General features: G+C 41.4%; 1 protein-coding gene across 1 annotated transcript in view; it reads left to right on the forward strand.

The window, feature by feature from the left end:
* LIN7A (lin-7 homolog A, crumbs cell polarity complex component) overlaps positions 1 to 23,108 on the forward strand; it is a 129,732-nt gene that overhangs the window by 92,883 nt on the left and 13,741 nt on the right. Inside the window, exon 2 of the mRNA XM_063447146.1 lies at positions 1,229 to 1,347. Coding sequence (XP_063303216.1) covers positions 1,229 to 1,347 — 119 coding nt within the window. The remainder of the gene's footprint in view (positions 1 to 1,228; positions 1,348 to 23,108) is intronic.

The raw sequence follows: 23,108 nt of genomic DNA on the forward strand, positions 1-23,108 counted from the left end.
TCCCTCATTGAAAATGTGGATTATGAATAAAGAATATGAGAGAATTGCCTTTATGATCAAAGGCCGATTCTAAAAGATTATTTTTCTGAAAGGTTAAGAGAAATTATAGTACTAAAAAAAAAAACACTATTAGAAAATGTGCATCTAGCTACAGTGTCTATATAACATGGAACATAACATATACTATTAAGGTAATTAACTCATGTATTGAATTAAATCATTTTAATAAACAAGAATGATAATAACCATCATGCAGTCAGTATGTGATTAAACAAAAAATGTAGTGTAGTGTTTAATCATATGTTATACCCATGTGAAATGTGACAGATAATTGTGAACTAGCACTTATTGCGAGACCAAAAAGATTATGAATAATTAGTTTTAGTAGAAATGTTTCAATAATTTCAAACACAATTTAAACATTGATATATATAACTTGTGGAATTGTGAAATAGAAGGCAAAAGAGAAAGATCAACACTAGTGCATCATATATTTGTTAAAACAGTCACTTTTCTTGCAGTTACACACTTGAGTAAAACATTGAAAATTACTTGTAGTGTTGGTTAACCTTTTTGTGCTTCTATTTTTTTTTAATGTTAAATGTCTCTGAATGTTAAATATGTAGCAAGTGACAACAAACTAATTCAGTCCTGGCAGAGCCATGCAAATGAGTTGGAGAACAGAAACATTGTTTCTGTTTTTATTTCTCCTCTAACTATATTCAAAGGCAGAAAAAGGCAAAAAAAAAAAAAAAGATGATTGATAGGGAGCCAAGATGGAGGCACCCATGTCCGGAATGCAGCTAAATAATACAGTGTGGTTTCTACGTTTAATTTTAAATTTCAGACTTCACAGACACACATTTTATAAATATAGGTTATAAGTAAACATAATATAAAAAATCCTGTGAAATTACACTTCCCCTTTAATATTTCAGATACCCAACTGCTGTGAAAACTGTAGTTTTATAGGCACTATATAAAAACATATTTTGAGTGAAATGTTAATTTATATTTTGAAATGATTATCTTCGCTATTTTCTGTACTGTTAAATCTCTTGGGGATTTTACGTGACATTTACATTTTTTGTATGTCCCGCATATAATCCTTAAATGATTGCAAGTTATAATTTTCTGTTCTGTTACTTTGAATTGATATGATGTGAATGGCTTTAGATTTGCTTGCCTGTGCATAATCATTGTTCTCTGATTTATTTTGTTCATTCAGATGTTTCTCGAGCAATAGAATTGCTGGAAACACTGGAATCCTCAGGAGAAGTTCCAGTCCACAAGCTGCAATCTTTGAAGAAAGTGCTGCAGAGTGAATTCTGCACAGCCATCAGAGAGGTATTTTTACATCTAGGATGCAACAGTACAAACATTACTGAGTCCTATAAAATATGAAAAGTATATTCATTTTAATAATGAGCTAGTGGTTATAATTATTGCTTAGTAGGCAATGATGGAAACAAAAAAAAGAAAAGGATGTAAAACATGAGAAAAGAAATGGAAAGGAAAAGAAAAGAGGAAAGCAAAGACGTAGATGACACATTTTAGAACTCGCATGATGCTTTGTCAGCCTGTAGGCCACACCTTCCTCATGTAACATAGTTACATAGCTGAAAAGAGACATGTGTCTGTCAAGTTCAGCCTTCCTCACATATGTTTTTGCTGTTGATCCAAATGAAGGCAAAACCCTCAGTAACAATTTTGTAACAAACAAGCGGGAACAAAATCCTTCTTGATCCCAGAATGGCAGCCAGATATCTCATTGGATCAAGAAGCTATTACCCAACTAATTAAAATGTATATCCCTGAATATTCTGTTTTTGCAAGTATTTATCCAATTGCTTTTGTATAGACTCTGATAAAACCACCTCTTCAGGCAGAGAATTCTACATCCTTATTGTTCTTACTGTAAATAATCCTTTACTAAGCTGTGTATGTGACAGGTTAGGCAGTTCTCCCCTAATGCAAATCGAAAATAACAAACAATGAATAGTGAATAAGCACTCCATGGAATGTAATATAAAAATGCAGAGAGAGTGAGCATAAAACACAAATGTACAAAAAGTAAAAAAATACATTTAACCCCTTAAGGACCAAACGTCTGGAATAAAAGGGAATCATGACATGTCAGACATGTCATGTGTCCTTAAGGGGTTAAAAAGGCCCTTTTAACGTGTTTTGTGCCTAGCGTGGCACTTACTCATGGACCTCATCACCTCACGTGTACCTAATTCATTTTTCTACCTGACTACCAGTTTTTTTGTTTTTTTGTCCCCATCCAATTTTCAGATTTGATATCTATGTTCCTGTCGTCTTGTACTCTCATGCATTGTGAGGTCAGTTAATGTCCTTGAAGACTGTCAGGATATTTTCTTGCTGTTACGACTTTCAAAAAGGGGAACTTAGAGTTTTGTGGAACACAACTGCAGAAATACGTTGTAACTGTGCCTTTAAGAATTTAAAGGGGGAAATTGATTCTTCTTGGTATTGAAGTCTTTAATTTGATCCAAATAACGTTTGAGAGACTTTAACTCTCAGTTATACAAAAGCAGAGACAATTAAACAAGTAGCATTAGGTAATGTAAAGAAGCATTTGAGGTATCTTTTGCAGGATTAGAATAATTAGAATACAAGTCCACAGGTATAATGGCAGATATAGTAGCAGGCAATATAAGCAAGATCTGTAGTTCTTCAGCAAAAATCGTAATAAGCGAAATGCAATTAATGTCCACAGTATTAGTGTTAAAGCAGAAGCAAGTAGAAGTAAACAATCTTTGCAGAGAGGAGGCTTGCTATTAGTGATAGTGTCTAAAGGCAATAAGCAATATTAAACAAAGTCCATGGAGATTATTGTAACAGGATAGTAATCAATATCAGTGATACATAGAGGAGTCAATTGTAGAGATGAAACTAAAGAGTTAATTGCAGCCTGCAGTAATCGTTAGCCAAAAGGTGAAAGCAGGAGATACTTCAAAGAAAGTAAGTTATACTTATTTGTATTCAGGTTGTTTTTAGGAAGGAAGATCCTCAGTAGTTAATCCTTCCTTTCAGAAAACGTGAGAGATGATGAATCTTTGAGTTAGGAGTTTATGAGAAAGAAGGAACAAAGTTAATTTAAGTATTAACCGCTGAGAATTAGGAGCTTAAATGAGCGTTCCTCTCACAAGGCAAAATCACCAAGCAATTAGACTTAGGCACGTCTTCCCTATATGGCAGGGAAGCCGCACATCATCATGTGGGCAGTTAATTGCCGAACGCGGAAGTAACCAGGAGGATCGGGCAATGCGTTCAGACAGGTTCTGACACTTGCACTGTAATGCGATCAGCTCATTCACACTATTACGCTGGCTTGTGTCACCTACAAACAAAATGGATGCTGTTAGACAAAATGGCTGTAAATCTCGATGAAGCTAGATCCACTGTTTCACACTATGCTCACATGCCCAGGGCAAGCATGAAAAATGACAGTAAAAAGATATGATGATACCCCCTCCTCCTTAACAAAAATTTCCTGGACTCACTCTCATCTAAAATATTTGTCATGATCTTATACCATCTCAACCATTTTTTGTTCCCCTTCCACAGTGTCCGTTGAACTAAATGTATGGTATATGTAGGCATGTCAGGCATTGTGTCCACAACCCTTGACAACCACTGAAAGATTTCTGTGAATGTTCTTTTGCTTGCATCTACCTCTAATAATGATGATGCTGTCAGTAATGTAATAGACCCCATGCTAATTAGACTTGGACACGGAAAGAAAATTAGGTTCAACTGAACCATTTTTTTCTGAAAATTGAAAATTTTTCAGCCTGGCTGAATTTCAACCATATGGATATTCGGATCGGAAGAATTTTGCCAAAAAAATAAATAAAAACTGTTCGAAAAAAGACGTGGATAAACTAAACTGGCGGAAAATGAGCCAATCAGTATCATGTAAATTATATACCGTACATAATAAAATAAGTGCACAGTTTAGCACTTTCCCGCCGTTTGGTTCACCGAAGTGAGATAAATTCAACCCTCCATAGGCAAAACAGGTCTAGGAGGTTGACCTCAGCACTTCTAAAGTCACTGGAACACAATATAATAGAGCTGATATTTATTAGTTAATTTAAATGGGAGTGTCACACCTCACAATTAAACCTCCACTCATTATTTCTATATGTTATTACAGTATTGCGTTATTGTATATTTTCTTTTCTTTTTTTTAACATGTAATATAGATGTTATATACTTCAATGGTTTAAAAAATGTAAGTTCACTAAATTACCAAGCTCTCCATTTACACTTTATTTTGGGTTCCTTTCATTTAAAATGTATTTTTTGTGCACGTTTTTGATTAGATGCTGTTTATAAGAGGAATACCTGCATCAATGTAGCAGTAGCATATGTGTTTGACAATTTAATGGTGTAAGCATTTTTATTCACACAATTTGCACTATATCGCGTGACAGAATAAGTTACTGGACTGGATGGAGAGTAGAGAGGAAGTTGGGTATTGGAGGTGGCAGGGCACTGTCTGAGGGGGTGAGAAGAGGTAGACTTCTGATCAAATAGCTAGAGGCCGCCATTGTAAGGAGCACAACATTCTGCTATCCTAGACCCTAAGCTATATTTGTATGCCTTTTGCTACATTGTTTCAGCAACCTTTTGTTGCATTTAGTCAACCTTCTTATTCTATCACAGGCTCTTGCCTCATTTTACCTTGTGGCATTCTACCGCAACAAGATAAGAAGAGGAGCCCTGATGCCGAACTCCAAATCCTTCACTGGGTTCCAGCACTGAACCCATCATCTCCCTTTATTCATCCTTTCATACTAAGCAGCAGTGAGGCCTGGCACTAATTAATGCCAGTTACATCTGGCCAGGGTAGGATACAGTGTAGCAAGTTTGTAAGGGCCCTGAGAAAAGAAAAAGAGCAGTCTGATCACTCCCTTGCTGAAGGAAGGTGATGACCGATGTCTCTGATGTCCATAACCAAATTGCACTACCTAAAAATGGCACACCAGGCAAACACCATATTGTAGCACTGGCCTTGCCCTCCTTCCCAATGATGGATTCCTACAGTGCCCTAAAAACTCGCCCTGTAGAAGAATAGGCTTTTTTTGATTTATTCTTAGACACAGAAAGCCTGTAAGAAGCAGTCTCGTGTAACGTCTGTAGTCTCAAATGTTACTGAGAAATATAGAAAGATCTTTGATCAGAAAATACATTAGGAAAACTTATTTTGCCTTTATTGTTAGTGAATGGAACTACTCTGTGGTGTTATCTATTCAAATCATTTATCTAAAACTTAATCGAAATACCATTTGATTTCCTTGATATACTTACATGCTGTTCATTTGATTTACCTTAATCTCTATCAACAAATTGAATGACATTGATTTTTCTCAAGCAGAGCAGAAAATACATTTTGAGTTCACGTTAGGCAAAGGATGGCAATCAGGGAGTGGATCTTTATTCAACTGAGAAAAGAAAAACCAATAGAATAGTTAAACATTTTATTGTTATATTATCATTATCTAGAGAAGATTGATGTGGGTGACTTTTTGTATGGATGGATGTAACTTAAAAGCCAATTTTCATTTGCAGAATAGTTCATTTTAAATTATAAAACCGAATGGCATTGATAAGACGACATTACTTTCCATTGGTTTATTTGTTAGTGACATAGTAGTGGATTCAAAACTTAGAAAGTATTTTGGCATCTTTTCCATGTTTAGTTTACAGGAAATACGACATGGCAGCCATATCAATCTCCGGGCACATTTTCAATTGAATGAGTTCTTCAGCATACACCTGATACCAGACATATATATAATAACTGTGTGAAGCGTCTTGCATTTCTTTTGAAGTGGTTTTCATTTTATAATTGGATGAAATACAATAACACTTTCTGTTACATATTAAAGCTGTAAAGTTATTACTGTGAATATTGCATATCGCTTAACATCAGAAGTTGTCACTTGTCTTACTTGTGATGCCCAAACCATCAAGTCCTGTCTGCAAAGAGAGTGGGGCCTCCCAGAGAAAGGGCATTTGGGCTTGGCATGCTGACTATCAGCCTCCTTGACCTGCCACACTCGGGACAGCTTGTGCAGAGAGTGCTGAGAGTACATTGCAAGTGTGTCTAATGTTTGCTGTGGTCAGATCCTTGCTGTACCCAGATGCAATACACCAGGAAACTAACCAAGGATGGTGGGACAGGACCCTGAAATCTCCCTGTTCATCTATATCCTGGACTTATGGGAGATATTATATTGGTTTGCTTCTTATAGAACTAAATAATCTTTATTCACATCTGACTTAATTTTTCCAGTAATCTCGCAGAGTCTTCATATGTTCAACCTCATTAAGGTCATATTTAATAACTCTACTGTATCCAACATGCAAGTCACCGTGCCCTATATGATCACTATTACACCTTAATGAACAGTGATGGTCTATGCCAGAGGTAGGCAGCAATTGGCACTCAAGATATTGTGGACTATATCTTCCCTGTTGCTTTGCAAGTTTTATGGCTGTAAGAGGGAGATTAAGTCCACAATATTTGGAGTGCCGAACGTTGGCTACCCTTGCTCTATTCTATCATAACAATCTGTAACTCTTAATGAGCGAACCTCTTCCTAAATGCTGTCAATTAGTGATTGAGTCCTTTTTGTGTTTGGTTCATTGTAAGTTAACACTTTCCCTTTAAGTGTACCCATGCACATCATTTCTATGCAGATGACACACAAATCTACCTGTCCTCTCCTGATCTCTCTGACTGCCTCTCTGCTGTTTGTAACTGGATGGCTGCCCACTTCCTTAAACTAAACTTGACCAAAACTGAAATTCTGGTCTTTCCTCCCTCAAGTGTTGTTACTCCTGTGTCTGTCTCCCTCCAAGTCAATGGTGCTACCATCAGCTCCACCACGCAGGCTCGCTGCCTAGGTGTTCTCTTTGACTCCGACCTCTCCTTCAAGCCTCATGTTCAATCTATCGCCAAATCCTGTCATTTCCATCTCAAAAACATTGCGCGCATCCGCCCCTACTTAACGCCAGATGCGACTAAGGTGTTGGTCCATTCCACTGTCCTTTCTCGCCTTGACTACTGTAATCCGCTTCTCAGTGGTCTTATGTGCTTCCAACTTGCGCCGTTACAGTCCATAATGAATGCGGCGGCGAGGCTCATCTTCCTGTCCGCCCGCACCTCCCATGCCTCACCTTTCTGTCAGTCCCTACATTGGCTTCCTATAAAATATAGAGCTCAATTTAAAATTCTGGTTCTTGCTTTCAAATCTCTACATAATGCTGCTCCCACCTATCCATCCTCCCTTATACACAAGTATGTCCCGTCTAGGCCCTTACGATCTGCTGAAGACTTACGTCTATCTTCTGTCCGTACTCCCACTTCTGATGCTCGCCTTCAAGATTTCTCGAGGGCTGCACCATTCCTGTGGAACTCGCTTCCCTCCTCCGTTAGATGCTCATCCAGTCTCCACTCCTTCAAAAAAATCATTAAAAACGCACTTCTTCATAAAAGAATATCAATTAAACTGTTAATAGCTCCCAACTGATTCCTCTTCTGCAACTGTCACTAGTCTAATACTATCCTTACCATTTTGTGTATTTTTACCCCACTCCCTCTAGCATGTAAGCTCATTGAGCAGGGCCCTCAACCCCTCTGTTCCTGTGTGTCCAACTTGTCTGGTTACAACTACGTGTCTGTTCGTCCACCCATTGTAAAGCGCTGCGGAATTTGACGGCGCTCTATAAATATCATAATAATAATATGTACTGTTTTTTAATGGACAGGGTTTTTTCCTGATATCCTAAATGTATAGTTGACTTAATCCTAATTATAAGCAAAATACTAAAAGATAAATAAATAAAAACAAAAACAAAAAGGAATACAATGTTAGGCTCATAATAACTTCTACATAACTAGTACAACTAAGGAAGAAGAACTAAAAATAGATTTTTCGCTTATTAGTCCCGATTGTGAAAATGCGTCGTATGTCACATTAGACACAGGCTGTGTTTTTCACTTGCCTCTTTATTTGCTTTCCTGATACACTATTTGGTAGTGACACTATCTGTGTCACCATATTGACCACACTTTGATTCAATTACAAACCCTTCAAAGTGCAAATGGTGCACATAAAAATTTAAAAAAATGCATAAATATCCAATATTGTTTTATCCATATGCAATGCCTAGAAATAAAAATTATGAAATAAGCATTGTGCAAATCAATAAGTATATTTGGATTAAACATAGTAGCCAACTGAAAACTACTCACAAAATCTGGGGGCCTATAATGCCCTTCAGAGAGGATCAAATCCTTTGAGATTAATGAATTCCCAATCTCAGCGGGAAAATTCACAGCTTGAACATTCTCCACTTGACAAGACTTGACAAAAAGGCAGAGTCAAGCCTTGTCAACCCCCAGCCGTGTTCTTCAGTGTTGTACTCTCACACATGCACGGACATACAGTGCTGGCATTGGATGCTGGCAACTGTAGTACCAGGAGCTGAAGGAGATGGGATAGAACATAATGGTAGTGGCCTAGAGGGACAGATTCACACAAGTATAACTCACCTTATCCTGCACCCCCAAGCCACTGGATCCCCAAAATGAATGCAAAGACTACGGACGGTGACAGAGCCATTTTACATGGTCAAAATGTAGTGTCTGATATAAATATTCAGTTTAAAAACACATTTTTAGCATAGCATATTATCTCAATACTAATAAATCCATCATGTTTAATATACATTGTGTCATCCTGGTATAATTACTGCATTTTAACTAATTTAGTTATTGCATAATTTAACAAATTCCATATATTGAGAACATTTCTCACAGGAGACTCTTCTTTGACCAAAATTGTACTGATTGATTTCTTATTGATGGTGATAAACGAAGAAAAGGCCTATATCTATGATACCCTAATTGTATCTAGATTAGTTCTACAACATTAGACCAAACAGACAGTATATACAGGAAAATAAATTGCTAGAGTTTTCTTGAGTCAGCGTATAGAAGGCTACAATTCTGGCAGTTTATTTGTGAGTGTACACACACAAATAATTACAAATTATATTATTTAGTTAAATTGCTCTATGTTATCCCAATATGTTTATTTATAAATATACTCGTACCATTCGACTATTGATCATTTATTCACCCATTTACTTGTTGTAATCAAGAGATATTTTTGGAGATAAGGGATGGTTTTAATGTTTTTGCACAAATAATCTGTTTAATTAAAGTGAGCATTTTGGCATAAATATCTACCAATTAATACAAGTGATTACTCAAATGCTTTCCAAATGCATAATGTGTTCATGTTTGTGGTAAAGCAATACATGTGGTCTCTACACTAGCCAAATAAATCCGCTCCAAATGGATCCATGCCTGTAATTTTATTTTATCTAGATATTCCAAGTCCGGTTTGTGTGTAGTTAATTAGTCTCAATTTGATGCCTTAATACTTTCTTGGTCAACAAGGTATTTATTTTCAGCTATTTTCTTTTTGCTAAATAGGATTTTTATCTTTGTATCTACTATATTCTACTAATTGATATTCAAATAAATTCAGTGCTCAAATGTACACTGCTCAAAAAAATAAAGGGAACACAAAAATAACACATCCTAGATCTGAATGAATTAAATATTCTTCTGAAATACATTGTTCTTTACATAGTTGAATGTGTTGACAACAAAATCACACAACAATTAAAAAATCTAAATCAAATTTTCCAACCACGAAGGTCTGGATTTGGAGTCACACTCAAAATTAAAGTGGAAAAACACACTACAGGCTGATCCAACTTTGATGTAATGTCCTTAAAACAAGTCAAAATGAGGCTCAGTAGTGTTTGTGGCCTCCACATGCCTGTATGACTTCCCTACAATGCCTGTGCATGCTCCTGATGAGGTGACAGATGGTCTCCTGAGGGATCTCCTCCCAGACCTGGAATAACACATCTGCCAACTCCTGGACAGTCTGTGGTGCAATGTGACATTGGTGGATGGAGCGAGACATGATGTCCCAGATGTGCTCAATTGGATTTAGGTCTGGGGAATGGGCGGGCCAGTCCATTGCATCAATGCCTTCATCTTGCAGGAACTGCTGACACACTCCAGCCACATGAGGTCTAGCATTGTCTTGCATTAGGAGGAACCCAGGGCCAACAGCACCAGCATATGGTCTCACAAGGGGTCTGAGGATCTCATCTCGGTACCTAATGGCAGTCAGGCTACCTCTGGCGAGCACATGGAGGGCTGTGCGGCCCCCCAAAGAAATGCCACCCACACCATTACTGACCCACTGCCAAATGCTGAGGGATGTTGCAGGCAGCAGAACGTTCTCCATGGCATCTCCAGACTCTGTCACATCTGTCACATGTGCTCAGTGTGAACCTGCTTTCATCTGTGAAGAGCACAGGGCACCAGTGGGAATTTGCCAATCTTGGTGTTCTCTGGCAAATGTCAAACGTCCTGCACGGTGTTGCGCTGTAAGCACAACCCCCACCTGTGGTCGTCGGGCCCTCATACCACCCTCATGGAGTCTGTTTCTGACTGTTTGAGTAGACACATGAACATTTGTGGCCTGCTGGTGGTCATTTTGCAGGGCTCTGGCAGTGCTCCTCCTGTTCCTCCTTGCACAAAGGCTGAGGTAGAGGTCCTGCTGCTGGGTTGTTGCCCTGCTACAGCCTCCTTCACATCTCCTGATGTACTGGCCTGTCTCCTGGTAGCGCCTCCATGCTCTGGACACTATGTTGACAGACACAGCAAACCTTCTAGCCACAGCTCGCATTGATGTGCCATCCTGGATGAGCTGCACTACCTGAACCACTTGTGTGGGTTGTAGACTCTGTCTCATGCTGCCACTAGAGTGAAAGCACTGCCAGCATTCAAAAGTGACCAAAACATCAGCCAGGAAGCATAGGAACTGAGAAGTGGTCTGTGGTCACCACCTACAGAACCACTCCTTTATTGAGGGTGTCTTGCTAATTGCCTATAATTTCCACCTGCTGTCAATACCATTTGCACAACAGCATGTGAAATTGATTGTCACTCAGTGTTGCTTCCTAAGTGGACAGTTTGATTTCACAGAAGTGTGATTGACTTGGAGTTACATTGTGTTGTTCAAGTGTTCCCTTTATTTTTTTGAGCAGTTTATAAAAACATATACACTCACATTACCCTCTGCATAGGCATACAAATAGTAAGAGAGAGGACAACAGGACATGCTATGTATGCTATGACTGACCTCTGACCCCTCCCTTCTTTTACTGATATTTGAATATCAATCTCTTCATCTCTGTGCCTAGATACATATCCCCTCCCTCAGCCGTATTGCAACCTCTCTTACCCTCACATATCTTTATTCAACAGCCTGATTCCCCAACTTTGAAAGCCCAATACTGCTGTAAGCAAGCCTGATGGCTTCGACCTCTCCTTCAAGCCTCATGTACAGCCAATCGCCAAATCCTGTTGTTTACATCTCAAAAACATTGCGTGCATCCGACCCTACTTAACCCCAGATGCGACTAAGGTGCTGGTCCATTCCACTGTCCTTTCTCGCCTTGACTACTGTAATCCGCTTCTCAGTGGTCTTATGTGCTCCCAACTTGCGCCATTACAGTCCATAATGAATGTGGGGGGCGTGGCTCATCTTCCTGTCCACCCGCACCACCCACGCCTCACCCTTCTGTCAGTCCCTACATTGGCTTCCTATAAGATATAGAGCTCAATTTAAAATTCTGGTTCTTGCTTTCAAATCTCTCCATAATGCTGCTCCCACCTATCTATCCTCCCTAATACACAAGTATGTCCCATCTAGGCCCTTACGATCTGCTGAAGACTTACCTCTGATGCTCGCCTTCAAGAATTCTCGAGGGCTGCACCGTTCCTGTGAAACTCGCTCCACTCCTCAGTTAGATGCTCAGGCAGTTTATACTAACATATACACTCACATTACCCTCTGCAAAGGCATACGAATAGTAAGAGAGAGGACACACCTTCAAAAAATCGTTAAAAACCCACTTCTTCATAAAAGCGTATCATTTAAACTGTTAATAGCTCCCGAATGATTCCTCTTATGCAACTGTCACTAGTCTAATACTATCCTTACCTTTTTGTGTCACCTTACCCCACTCCCTCTAGCATGTAAGCTCATTGAGCAGGGCCCTCAACCCCTCTGTTCCTGTGTGTCCAACTTGTCTGGTTACAACTATATGTCTATTCGTCCACCCATTGTAAAGCGCTGCGGAATTTAATGGAGCTATATAAATAACATAATAATAATAATAATAATCTCTCTCAACAGATTTTGTGTTTTAAGTTTATCAAATTTCGGCATAAAAATGGCAAATTTTTGGCCAATTCATGGCATTTCCCAGTTCAGTGAGTAACCCTGCAAGTAAAAAGTTGTTAAAAGGCCCATGCTTATTTTAGTGCATACACTCATTCTCTTCTACAAGCTAATGCATATATTCACCTACCTCCTACATAAAACATTGAGGATTCTTTAAGACCTTTCTAAATCAGTAAACAAAACAAACTGATATCCCATACATTTTCACCAGGAAGTTCCATTAAAATTGTAGAAAAACTGATTGTGTTGCATGTCTTGTCTACCACCTTTTTATGCAGTTTTTTTTTGTTTGATGTTCAAGTGTGGAACTCAAGCACCACTGATGTCCACAAATGTAGTTGGTCGAAGCAAGTATAGTTATGGCAGTATGGATAAGCTTTTTTGGTTAATTATTATAATAGTTTTGTTGTTGCTGTACCAATGATTTTCTGAACATGTGTGTTGTAAAAATCAAAGGTTTTTACATCTGACGCCAGCATAGGGCACCATTGGGTTCAGGGCTTCCCTATGAAAAGCATATGATTGGTGGAATGTATTACCCATTCGTGTGCTGTAGGCCCCAATAATTCTCTATGAGAAGCACTGGATTGGGAAAAGTCATAGTTACTGATGACTTTATAGAAGGTGTACCGGCTGCACCAAGGAGACTGACATGGCGCTGAATTAATGGCAAGATATTGCTGTGTTTTCATTTTTTACTTTTAAAGAGTGTGGGGGGGGGGGGGACATGTTATCAATATATATATATATATATATATATATATATATATATATATATATATTGTTAACATTAGATAATACTGATGGACCAGAATGGAGGAGATCAGATTCAGATTCAGGGTGGGATTAAAGCGGCACTGTCATGCCGAACTTACCTTTCCCCAATTGATTCCACTTCTCTCCCTCTCTCAGGATCTGTTCTTCTTTTCTTCCTATCTGCTATAGTTTTCTTTAAAACTTAAGAAAAAGTAGGGACTATTTCTCTTCTGGAGGTTTCCTACGCAGTGACCAGCGGTGACCAGCGGAGGAGCAAAGTGTGCTTTGTTTCCGGCGGTCACAGCAATTTTCCCATGATCCTTAGCTTTCCTCCCTGTTCCCACGATGCTTTCTGTCACTTAGACAGAACGCCGGCAAAACTGCGATTTGCGTTCTAACAGTTTCTCCATTCATGTTAGAACGCAATTCGGGACTTTGTTCGGATCGGAATTTCATTTGAATGAATAAAACTCCGATCCTATTCATTGCTGTGGCTGCATCTTGCAGCCGCTTAGTAGATAACTCCCTAATTCCCACGGTATTAGGGAGCTATCTACTAAAAGGCTGAAAGACCTAAATTAAAGATTACTTAGTATTAGTAAATTATGCCCCTACTCGCTATACCACGAGTAGGGGCATGTCTAGTAAGCAGTGAGCAGCCTGCTCACTGTAAAAAAAAAACACACATTAAAAAAAAAAAAAAACTATTGGCCCCACCCCTACTGTCCTGCCCCCACCCCTGCGCAGTGGGGGCTATAAATCACAATGGGGGGACCTATTGTCCACCCCCCACCCCCACCCCTGCGCGGCAGGTGAGTGCCCTAAATAAGGATAAGGGGGGGACCTACTGTCCTCCCCCCGGCCCCCACCCCTGAGCGGTGGGTGGGGGCCCTAAAAAACAATAAGAGGGGAAGGACCTACTGTCCACCCCACGGCCCCAACCCCTGAGTAGTGGGTGGGGGCCCTATATAAGAATGGTGGGGGGGGGACCTACTGTCCTCCCCCCTTAGCCCCCACCCCTGGGCGGTGGGTGGGGGCCCTAAAAAACAATAAGGGGGGACCTACTGTCCTCCTCCCCTGTCCCCCACCCCTGCGCGGTGGGTTGGGGCCATAAATCACAATGGGGGGACCTACTGTCCTCCCCTCCGCCCCCACCTGTGAGCGTTTGGTGGGGGCCATAAAAATAATGAGGGGGGACCTACTGTCCTCCCCCCATGCCCCCCACCCCTGCGCTGTGGGTGGGGGCCATACAAATAATGAGGGGGGAACCTACTGTTCTCCCCCCCCAGCCCCCACACCTGGGCGGCAGGTGGGGGCCCTAAAACAAACCTCCCCCCCTAATCAAAGGTGACTAGGGGTCCTCAAGCCCCTAGTCACCCACCCTCCCACCCCCAAAAAAAGTTACCCCCTACCTACCCCCCTCACCCTAAAAAATAGTGAGGGGGGAATAAAATAACTAACCTGTAAAGAAAAATTCAACTTACCATCTAGGCTATCTAGTGTGGGCAGATGACGTGTCCCACAGGGACTTCCTCTACCCACACAAAGATGGCGGCGCCCTGAATAAAGATCGGGGCAGAAAATAAAGATTAAAAATAGGTCATATGGGGGGCTTAGGGGCATTTGGGGGTGACTAGGGGGTCAATTGGATGTAGTGTTGGCGGGAGGGGGGTTAAAAACGAGATTTGGCCATGACAGTGTTACTAGATGATTTTCAAGTATTTTGAAGAGTAACGAAGAACACAGCTAGATGACTGTGACAAGGGGGTTTATTCCAGTAACAGTAGGCTAAGAGGGATATTAAGCAAGGCTTGAAAGAAGCGTAGGATGAAAACAGATGTGATGGACATGACAGGATGAGAATCACAGGATCATGAGTGAAAGTGAAAGTTGATCAGTGTAGAATAACAAACTGACTTTAAGATAGCTACGGATAGATGAATTTTGAATTTGCTAAAAAATAAGACATTTTGAGAAAGTTATTAGCAATAGATGTATCAAGCTTAGAAAAGATAAGGGTGTAGATAATGAGTTTAATAATGAATAAGATACGTGAGCAGCTTGTCCAGATGCAAATGATGATTATTGCTGCTACTACTGCTGAGATAATATTGTATTTCTAGTTACATTCATTCATCTGGTAAAATATATCTGACTAGAAATGTTACATATATATATTTCCTGGCTAATCATAGCAGCATTTAACATATGGGTTTACCTCCTCCCTCTAACCCGCAGGACAGGAAACACAAACAATTAAACAATTAAGCATACCTTCCCCCGGTATAATAGGAACCCCAACAGCCAACACACCTCAGTCTTTTTTCCTGTCCTCATAGCCCTAGGAGAGTTGTTATTTTCTTTTTCTCTCCCTAATTTTCTAAGGGTGTAAGTTTTTTTTTATGCTCACCTGATCATGCTGCTATGATCTTCACCCTGTGGAGGTCAGCCTCCCTCCACAGGAAGCAGAAGCACATGTAGCCCTTTCTTGCATGAATTGGGAACCCCTGGGAGTCATCGTGGGTAGTCCCCCTGGCAGCTGGAGCCTGTGCTCGCCAGGATCAAGCCTCCAGACCTCGATCAGTTGATCATCCAGTCGGTAAGACGCCCGCGCATGCGCAATGGCAGCGGCTGGATTTTCTGCATATTTGCCCTCATGCAAAATGGCAGAGCCGCGGACTTGCGGCCAATCGGTGCATGCGCGCCTTCTTAAAGGCACAGAGCGGGAAATTTGAAAATGGTGGTATTTCTGCAAAATAAGCTAGCGTTTTCAGTTCCCTCTGTTATACAGTGCTCTCTAGTGGCATATTCATTCTCTGCAGGTATGTATTATATTTTCATCTGTAATACATAAGGATGTTAAGTTTGGTTACATGAAGTTCATGGTGACACTTTTGTTATTCAGCCCTTCTACTATGATGGATCCAACATCTCCATCTGCTAAGTCAGCAAGATCTACAATAGGTCATAGGTGAGCATGAATGTTTTTTACTATTTATTACGTTTAAAAAGAGTGCATGGAGGGTATAACTTCTGTGTTTTACAGCCCTCAAGACCGGTCTGGCCCTAGATCTCCATCTAAGAGGAGGGATAAACCGGCGGCCTTCCCTGGATGTGGAGCAAGGCCTTTTGATAACTGCAGGCTATGCCGCAAGTGTTTATCCATGGTCGCAGGAGAGTCAGAACATCGCAGGTCTCCTCAAGCCTCTACGTCCTCAGCTCAGGATATAGCTCATTGGATTAAGCAAGCTGTGGCGGAAGGGATTTCAGAATCCAATAGAGGGAAAAGACCCAGGTGTGAGAGCTTTGGCCGAGAATCCGACCTATCTGAAGAGGACTTCAGACACGCTGCTGGTTCCTTGGAATTGGAGCTCATCTCTTCTAGTGAGGAAGAGTTCATGGAACAACCATGCTCATTAGACACTAAAGCTATGGAGCATCTCATCAAGGCAGTCAGAAAGACTTTGGATTTGCCAGTTGAAGTCAAGGAAGTATCAACTTCTGATAGACATTTCGGAGATCTCCATAAAAAGAAACCTTCCTTTCCAGTGCACAGATCCATTAAGGAACTGATTTGCTCAGAGTGGAATACTCCTAGAAAGAAGATAACAAGTCAGGGCAGATTGTCAAAAATGTACCCAATTAATGAAAAGGATTCAAAAATGTTGACGGCGGTCCCAAAGATTGATGCTCCAATTATTAAGGTGGCAAAAAGATCAACTCTGCCTATTGATAGTAATGCTTCTCTCAAGGAACCCATGGATAAAATAATTGATACAGCTCTTTCTAAGGTCTTTATCCAGCAGTCTCTATCTCTGCTTTGTCCAGAGCATTACGCTCCTGGATCCTTGATTTGGAGGAGGATATAGAGAGAGACATGAGTAGACGTTGCATGACGGACTCCTTAAAGGAGATTAAACTGGCCAGTGATTGGCTGTTGGAATCCTCCACAGACCTCATCAGGATTTTTTTCTAAAGTCATGCCACACTCTGTTACTGCCAGAAGGGCTCTATGGTTGAGATTCTGGGGAGCTGACCTGTCCTCCAAGAATAACTTATGTACCCTACCATTTCTGGGAGAGGTGCTTTTTGGCAGACCACTTGAGGAAGCTATTAAAAAAGCGGCTGAGGTCATGCAAATAATGCTTCCACAAGACAGGCATCCGAAGAGACCACAATAGGTCCATCGTCCTTACAGGGTCCAGGGAGGCTATAGAGATAGTAAGACCTATCGACCAGGCAGAGAATATACTCGGCTCTCCAATTGGAAGAGTGGTCAAGCCGGGAAATCTTCCAGACCCAAGGCTCAAAATTCCTCCTTTCGTCCCACCAGACAGTTCTGAAGGTGGCTTACGCCAGGTCCCTCACGTAGGAGCACGCCTTTCGTTCTTCTGGAGGACCTGGAGTGTGATTCCAGATGCTTGGGTGAATTCCATAATCACCGCAGGATATTCTCTGGAGTTCGAAGAATTTTCCCCTCCACCAAGATTCATCAGAACAAGACTACCTGTCGACAGACAAAAAAGAGACGTCTTGACTCATTATGTTACCAATCTATTACTAGAAAGGGTCATTGTTCCTGTACCTGTGAAAAATAGGTTCCAAGGGTTCTATTCTACCCTGTTCTTGGTAAAGAATCCAGGAGGAAAGTGGAGGCCTATTCTAGGCCTACACCAGCTCAATCTCTTCTTAAGGATAAGAAGGTTTCGCATGGAATCCATCCGTTCCATCATCCCAGTGATACACCACAAAGACTGGTTAATCTCAATAGAGCTAAAAGATGCCTACTTCCATGTTCCTGTCACAGAAAGACATCTGAAGTTTCTCAGATTCTGTATAAAAAAGGAGCACTTCCAGTTTCAGGCTCTTCCCTTCGGGATAAGCACAGCCCCGAGGACCTTCTCGAAGATACTAGTCACGGTGATTGCTTTCCTGAGTAAGATGGATGTAGCCATTTACCACTACCTCGACGACATCCTGGTAGTGGCCTCAGACTTTGAGATCATTCTCCGACACAGACATCTGGTCCTCGAGACTCTCTCTTAGTTTGGGTTGCTCATCAACCACAAGAAGAGTCATCTACTACCATCAAGGGAGCTGGTGTTCTTAGGGGCAAATTTCAATACCCTCAGGGCGATGGTATCGCTCGCCCAAGAGAGAAAGTTGTCACTGCAGAATCGTATACAGGTCTTTCTTCAAAAGGCTTCTGCTTCCGCAAGGGAGTTTATGAAGCTCCTGGGCACCCTGACCTCTACTATAGACCTGGTCAGGTGGGCGCAATGGAATTTACGTCCGCTTCAACAGTATCTCTTGAGGACCAGAGGTTTTCCTTTGAAGGAAGTCGACTGGATAGTCATCACGACAGATGCCAGTCAGTTCGGATGGGGAGCACATCTGGGAAATTCCTTCGTCCAAGAAGAACGGACTAAGAGTGCTCAGTACCTGCCTTCGAATATAAGGGAGTTGAGAGCGACGTTTCTGGCTCTTCTCCATTTTCAACACCTGATCAAAGGTGCCTGGGTGAAATTGAGAGTGGACAACAGGGCGGCTGTGGCCTATATCAACCATCAAGGGGGCACCAGGAGTGTCGCACTAATTAAAGAAGTGACAACAATCATGTCCTGGACACAAATACATGTGGAAGGTCTATGTGCTGTCTATCTTCCAGGAAAGGAGAATGTCTTGGCAGACTTCCTCAGCAGACACCAGGTGGAAGCCACAGAATGGCACCTTTCAAGACCTGTTTTTCAGCAATTGGTGCAGAGGTGGGGTCTTCCCCAAGTGGATCTCATGGCTATGGCTCAGAACGCTCAAGTTCCTTGTTTTGTTTCAAGGAGATTCCATCCGAAGGCACTGGATCAAGATGCTCTGTCAATGAAATGGCATTTTCATCTTGTATATGTCTTTCCCCCCGTTCCACTCATTCAAACTGTTCTGAGGAAGATTTCCAGAGAACGTTGCAAAGTGATTGCAGTAATCCCCTTCTGGCCAAGACGTCCTTGGTTTCCTCTTCTGAAGAGGTTGGCGATGGAGAAGCCTTGGGAGATTCCGGTCTTGGAAGATCTACTGACACAAGGCCCGGTGGTTCATCCAGAACCTTACAAGCTGAGGCTTCATGCATGGCTTCTGAAAGGCAATCCCCAAAGAAACAAGGCTTATCTGACCAGGTGGTCTCTACCCTTTTGTGTTCCAGGAAGATCTCCACTTCTTCTACTTACCACAGAATATGGGAAGCATTTGCTGTATGGTTGAATTCATCTGTGCAGAACATTAGTCCTCCTACTGTCTCTCAAGTCTTAGGTTTTCTACAAGCGGGCCTGGAGAAGGGTCTTAGGCTTAACACGTTGAAATTTCACTGCTCAGCTATCTCTGCTCTTTCTGGCATTCGATGGGCACTTCATCCTATGGTGGTTAATTTTTTCAAAGCCGTTTTACGGATTAGACCTCCTATCAGACAACTGGCATCTCCTTGGAATTTGCCTCTGGTGCTGCAGGCTCTAACGGATCCTCCCTTCGAACCTATTGGGGACATACATATGCAGATCCTTTCTCAGAAGACTCTATTATTACTGGCTCTAGTCTCTGCCAGAAGAATGTCTGACATCAGGGCTTTATCAGCCGAGGAACCTTACACTTCATTCTTCGATGATAGGGTCATTCTCCGCCCGAGACCTGAATTTCTTCCCAAGGTAGTTACATCTTTCCATCTCAATCAAGAAATTGTCTTGCCTGCCTATTTTCAGCATCCTTCTACCCCTGAAGAGTCAAGGTGTCATATGCTGGATCTTCGCAGATGTTTATTGATGTATATAGAGCGCTCTGCTGCTTGGAGGAAATCCTCTCAATTGTTCATTATACCTTGGGGTTCTTGCAAAGGTGAAGCCGCTTCAGTCTCCACTCTTCGTTCCTGGACAGTTTCTGCTATTTCCAGGGCTTATAGAGCAAGAAATGTTCCTGTTCCTAAAGACATCAAAGCTCATTCAACAAGGTCCATTGCTACTTCATGGGCTGCAGAGTCAGGAGTTCCTGCAGGTCATCTCTAAAGACCTTTGTGAAACACTACAAAGTGGATATATCTTCTCGCTTGGATTCAGAGTTTGGCCTGTCGGTCCTGAACTCCTTTAATCCGCATTGCTGAATTTATGTATTAAACTATTTTTGTAGCATGCATTTCCCTCCCTGTGTTGTTATTGCTGGGGGAATCCCATATGTTAAATGCTGCCATGATTAGCCAGGAATAGGGAAAATTTATTCATACTTACCGTAATTTTCTTTTCCTGGCTATTATTCATGGCAGCATTTGGTTTTCCACCCTCTCTTGGATTTTCCTCTTGTTACTTGACTGAGGTGTGTTGGCTGTTGGGGTTCCTATTATACCAGGGGAAGGTATGCTTAATTGTTTAATTGTTTGTGTTTCCTGTCCTGAGGGTTAGAGGGAGGAGCTAAACCCATATGTTAAATGCTGCCATGAATAATAGCCAGGAAAAGAAAACTACGGTAAGTGTGAATACATTTTCCCTAATAATTTCTATTGAGACAGATATATTTCTGTTGAGTCAGATATAATTTTGTACTTTCTTTAAAATATGATATTTGCCTGCTGGCTGCTATGATATATGATAACAGTTAAAGAAAAACAAAAAAAACTTGGCAGCACAATGGTTATTTATGTGGCAACTGGCCGCAATAAGACTGCCAAATTATTGTAATGGAGGGGGCTTGCCTTCATATGCCCCCATATGTCTCGGACTCAAGTTAATAACCCTAACTAGATTTTTATGCTATTTTGTTGTCTTCTTTATTTAATCATCATTATTTTAGGTTGAATTTCTGTTTCCTGCATTGGAATTCTCATTATTTATGAAACATTTTATTTTCTAGAAGATAATTACTTTTTGATAGGTTGAGCAAATCAGACAGCATCCTAAGTAGGTCTCTAGGTGGAGAGAAATAGTTTTGCATGATACGTATAACCTTTCTGTGCCCTTCATTGTTGGTGCACAGTTTATAATCCTTTCAATGCTGGAGATCAAAACTAAGATATAAAACTGTACCAAGCATTCTCCAGAATATTTAGCTGACGAATCAATACATATTAGTTCTAGTTCTAGCTATAAAGGTCATTCCACACATCTAACTTTGTGGATTGGTCTTTACTAAGAATATTTATTTAACTTGCTTGATATAAACCCCTTTGTGATAGATGACATCTGGTCAAATATGATATGAATGATTTGTTAACCCTTTTAAGCAAAGACCCACGTTGTGTAACTACAAGGCAATATATTGATCACACATACGGTACTTTAACTGGGAATTAGCTTAGTGATCCCATATATAAGTGGAACATAACATTAGAATACATATTGTAAAACACCTTAATTAGAATCTTACTTGTGTCAGAGCAGTCTTTATTTTAAGGGGAAGGTTTTGCTGGTGAACTATTCCCTGTTGTAAGCATTCACCTGAAGCACAGCATGTTTGTTTCTAACCATGTGTGATCCATTAATATAGCATGAGGATCTATATTTGGGTCCTGATCCAAGCGTTAACAAACAGTGATGTAGGGGACGTGGCTTGATCGGAATCGTGAGGGGTCGCATGTCTACAGAACTCTGATTCCTCGGCTAAAAACTACATTAAATCGCATATATCTCCACAAACCAAACCCAACCGTGTCCCTGATACCGGGAGAAAACATGGGGAAATGTTCCAAGAAACTCAAGACTCATGCAGTTGACGGCAACCAAAGTATTGGGGAACTCTTCCACACTCGGCCTAGGCCCAAGATGGCGGCACCGCCTGACAACCCCAGTTCTTCATCCTCTGAGGAGGACCTGTTGTATGCCCCTGACCCAATACCTCAGGCAAAACAATTAGCACCTCACTTACGCCCAGAAGACAATGGAGGCCTGCCCTTCACCTTCCTGCAGGACCTCTGCAGAGCCACTTTGGATTGGAGGCGTTCAGTCCAGGGTGTCACAAAAATGCTCTGAGAGGCTGGCGTCGCCTACGGCTGGGGACCATCCCACACCCTCACCGCCACTAAGAACGGTGCCACCATCCGGCTCATAGTGGCGGAGGCCTCTCACTCATTCCTTGCACAGCTGGCTTGGCACAGAAAACGTCCACCACACCGGCTGCACAGAACATTGTTCCTTTCAAACCCCGCGCTGGAGCAGACACAGGATGAAGAGCCTCGTGCTGCTGAGACGCCAAAAGCCAGGCAACAGGAAGCCTCCATAAAGCAAGTTCTAAAACCTGAACTTTGTTGAACCCACATGCTTTATTGCTCCATACTAGCAAACTGTCTTATGCATTTTCTATTTATGCTCAGCTGTCGCTTAATTTCAATTTATGCTCCTATCTTGTGTAACACTAATGGCCCGCATTAGACTTGGAGCGGATGCTCCATAAGCTCCTGCGTCCCCCCTCCCCCAATGATGCCCAGGGTCAATGGGCATAGCTATCACCCCCGCTTACTACGGTATTGCCACAAACTAAGCTTATTTACACGGGCTTACATCCCATATCCCTCTACTCCATGGCACTACACGGTAACCTCCATCTACAACGAAGTAGGAGACACTTGGCGGCTAGCATCATTATTATTAATATGATATTTTATAGAGTGCCGTCAAATTCCGCAGCGCTTTACAATGGGTGGACGAACAGACATGTAGTTGTAACCAGACAAGTTGGACACACAAGAACAGAGGGGTTGAGGGCCCTGCCAATGAGCTTACATGCTAGAGGGAGTGGGGTAAAATGGCACAAAAAGGTAAGGATAGTATTAGACTAGTGACAGTTGCAGAAGAGGAATCAGTTGGGACCTATTAACAGTTTAATTGATACGCTTTTATGAAGAAGTGGGTTTTTAACGATTTTTTGAAGGAGTGGAGACTGGATGAGCATCTAACGGAGAAGGGAAGCTCCACAGGAACAGTGCAGCCCTCGAGAAATCTTGAA

Source organism: Pelobates fuscus, chromosome 3, assembly GCF_036172605.1.
Source record: "Pelobates fuscus isolate aPelFus1 chromosome 3, aPelFus1.pri, whole genome shotgun sequence".
In the NCBI taxonomy this organism is placed as follows: Eukaryota; Metazoa; Chordata; class Amphibia; order Anura; family Pelobatidae; genus Pelobates; species Pelobates fuscus.